The sequence below is a fragment of the Euprymna scolopes genome, chromosome 5, assembly GCF_053919585.1.
Source record: "Euprymna scolopes isolate OS-2025 chromosome 5, ASM5391958v1, whole genome shotgun sequence".
Classification (NCBI taxonomy): Eukaryota; Metazoa; Mollusca; class Cephalopoda; order Sepiida; family Sepiolidae; genus Euprymna; species Euprymna scolopes.
In genome coordinates this window covers 43,737,725-43,741,127 of record NC_136486.1, presented here as the reverse complement: position 1 = coordinate 43,741,127, position 3,403 = coordinate 43,737,725, and the positions used below count along the sequence as shown (strand labels likewise).

Below are 3,403 nucleotides of genomic sequence, written 5' to 3'. Positions count from 1 at the left end.
CATTAACCAGAAAATAATGAAGCAAAGAAATAAATGTATTGCTTTTTCAAATGTACAAAAACGTTTTTCTTCTTTTATTAATTAATAAATTACAGGTAGAATTATATATAGCCAAAATGCTTTTGCTTAATCAATACGTTCAAAATGACTTATGGAATCTATACTACAAGCACTTGCTCCGTAAACTAACAGTAATCAATATTATCAATATCAATATCAATAAAGGTTTTATCGCTCAATGAAGAACCCTTCCCTGGACTTTAGTCATCTTTTTTTTTTTACATAGGAGTTACCACATAAGGGTTATTGCGTGTACAGTAATCAATGGGATAATACCGTAATAATCGTTAAAGCTATCTACTGTCATGTGGGACACATGTGTGTATTAGGTCGCCCCTCCATCTCGTTCTTGATTTTCCCTTTGGCCTCATGTTCACGAGTTGTTCTGATGGACCATCTGCTGTCAGGTTGTCTGGCTACGTGCCGTGCCCATCTGTGTTTGGATGTCTTGATAGCAGTATTGATGTCAATAACTCTTCTTTGTTGGCGGATCCAGATGTTTATCTTTCTGTCTTGGAGAGTGATACCCAACATTAGCATCTCCATCTTCCTTGGTGCTACTGCCAAGATTACACTTGGACGAGTTGTCATGTTTCACTACCGTGGATCATCACAGGTAATATATATTCATTGAAGATCTTCTCTTTGATTGACATACTTGCTTTTCGTCTTCTCATGATATTCTCCACTTTCCCAAAAGCTACCCGTCCCAGGACTACCATTCTTTTATTTCAAGGAGGAGATTTCCATATTTCGTAATTTTCTTTCCCAATTAGATGTAGCTTTCAACTTCCGCAATGGTCTCTCCATCAACAATTATTGGCGACTTGCCAGCGTACTAGTTTAACATCACCTTGGTATTTTCAAGATGCATGTTGAGGCAAACCGGTTTTCTCTTAGAGTGGATGTCATTTAGTTCCTGAAGAGAGTGTGCCATCAGTACTATATCCTCAGCGAATATGAAATATGACAGGTGTTCGCCATCGATGTTGACTCCTCTATCCTCCCACTTAATCCAACTGATTATCACATCCTGGAGACAGGTTGGGAAGAGTTTTGCTGAGATGCTGCCACCTTGTCTTGCTTCCCTCTCCAGCTTGATCTTGTTGCTGTCACGATGGAGATTGTACGTAGAGGTAACCCCACTGCACATGTCTTTCAGTAAAGTTATGTATGTAGAGTTAATTCCTTGATTTTCAAGGGCAGTGAACAGTGGGTCAAATTCTATAGAGTCGAAAGCCTTTTCGTGTACTACAAAGGCAAAGCACAGTGGAATCTTGTATTCATTAGCTTTCTCTTGCAGTTGACTGACAGCCTGAATATGGTGGAGTAACCTGCTCTGAAACCTGCTTGTTCTCGTGGTTGATGACTGTCTAGTGTTCCAAGCATACGTTTCAGCAAAACCTATGTCACTGGCAGAAAGCTGATTGGACGATAGTTGTTCATATCTGCAGTGTCTCCTGTGACGATATGTCCCGGTTGAAAAATCCCAAAAGGGAATTTATCCCCGAAACGTATCGTAAAATAAAAAAATGTGTACGTGCTGGCCGTAAAATCATCATGACCATTAGATATCTTGACTTGCTCAATCGAAAATCGCAAGAGAAATCTGTCAAGGTAAGTTATAACACACGGAAGAAGAAGTTCTTGCAGAATTGTCATTGAAACAATTATAAAGAATTATATAACATGAATCATCGCAATAATAACTAACGTAAAAATACTACTTGGAATGTTCCTATGAAATTCACGGTTGGCAAAATTCCAATGAAATTTCATGGAACACGGTCATATATATATATATTATATACATGTCATTTATTGTGCGTTAGAATTCAATAACCAAGACAAAATATTCAAAGGAAATAATAATATAAGAAAACATGCAGACATTGCCAACAGGTTAACAAAAGGGGGGGGGGCAACGGTTAAAGAAAACTGTTCACGCAAACATAGCCTCTTCTCTTTTTTCCTTTTTTATCTTCTTTTTTCCCATGTGGAATAATAGTTGAGTCATATGAGGCAGTAGAAATTATTCAAAATAAGAACAAAACAAATCAGTCCAGCGAGTTGACATTTATGAAGTATGGAGGGGGGGTGAGACGATGTTGAACGATACTTAACTGTGAGGACGTGCTCCGATGTTCATGGTGTGAGGCAGTCCCGCTTCGCCGACGTGCGATTCGATGCCCTTTGAAGTTCGCTGATCCACTTATCTTTCCTCGCTTTTCCTTCTCGCTTATTTTTCAACCTCCGACATTGGGATGTCTCATTCCCACATATCTTAGCCAAGGTGTTTTCGTAGTTTTGATGTATTCCCTTTTCGGCTCCAGGAATAAGACTCAGTTGAGAGAGTCGCCATTTCACCGCGTGAATCATGTTGCTGGTGTTCATCGCGTCTTCTCGTTGTCCTCCCCACTCGGGGATGTATCCCATTCCAATATCTCTGAGCCATGGTGTATTCGCTCCAGATTAAGATTAAGATCGAGTGAACTTCCAATTTACCAAGTTGTTATGTTGGCTGGTATCAGTCGAATTTTTATTATCGACATTAGTTTGGCGATGTGATCAGCTCCATTTTTCAGACTAATTCTCCTGTTTCTTTCTCCTTGCACGTAATTCCCGCCAAAAGTTTTTTTTCCTCTTTTTCCCGCATGCTATGCTTCGTTTGGGCTGGATAGTTTCTCGGCGTGGCCTTGGCACGTATTTTTGACGAATGACTTCTGCATTATGCCCTGTTTTCTTGTGACACTCCTTTCTCATGAATGATGACCACTGATGCATTCCTCCTTTTATCTGGAACTTTTCCACTGGCTAGGCACTTATTAAACAGTCTTGTAAATATCTCAACAATGGGTTCACCACCGCTCTGTAGTACTTCTACAGTAATACCATCATCCCTTGCAGCCTTGCCGGACTTCAGTCGATGGGAGGATGGGACGTTCCTCAGATGTGTTCAGTTTATGAAGGGTTGGAGGGTGTCCTGGTGGTATAGAGGTTAGCGCAGAACAATTGCACCCTGAAACAATTCTGTCTAGGTGATGAATGAGAGTGCCATCTTCTTCTTTGACTGCCGAGACGCTGCTTTTTTTTGTTTGAACTTCAATGGAATTTGTTGTTCATATGTTGTCCATGTGCATTTTTATCTGTTTTACGTACATGACAAATAAAATAGAAATAAAGTAGAAACAAAGATAATAAAAATGAACACAATGAAATCAACACAGGATCGATAGTTTGATTTTGTCTAAAAACACTTTCCACTCGAAGTTTTGTAAGTTATATGTTATGTATGCGAAAACGTGAAGTCTATATATATATATATATATATATATATATATAT

General features: G+C 39.2%; 1 protein-coding gene across 1 annotated transcript; it reads right to left on the bottom strand.

Moving 5' to 3' along the window:
- Positions 1-898: 898 nt before the first annotated feature.
- LOC145276572 (uncharacterized) lies at positions 899-1,213 on the bottom strand. The gene has a single exon (XM_080127768.1). The coding sequence runs from the start codon at positions 1,211-1,213 to the stop codon at positions 899-901; it is 315 nt and encodes a 104-aa protein (XP_079983894.1).
- Positions 1,214-3,403: the final 2,190 nt, after the last annotated feature.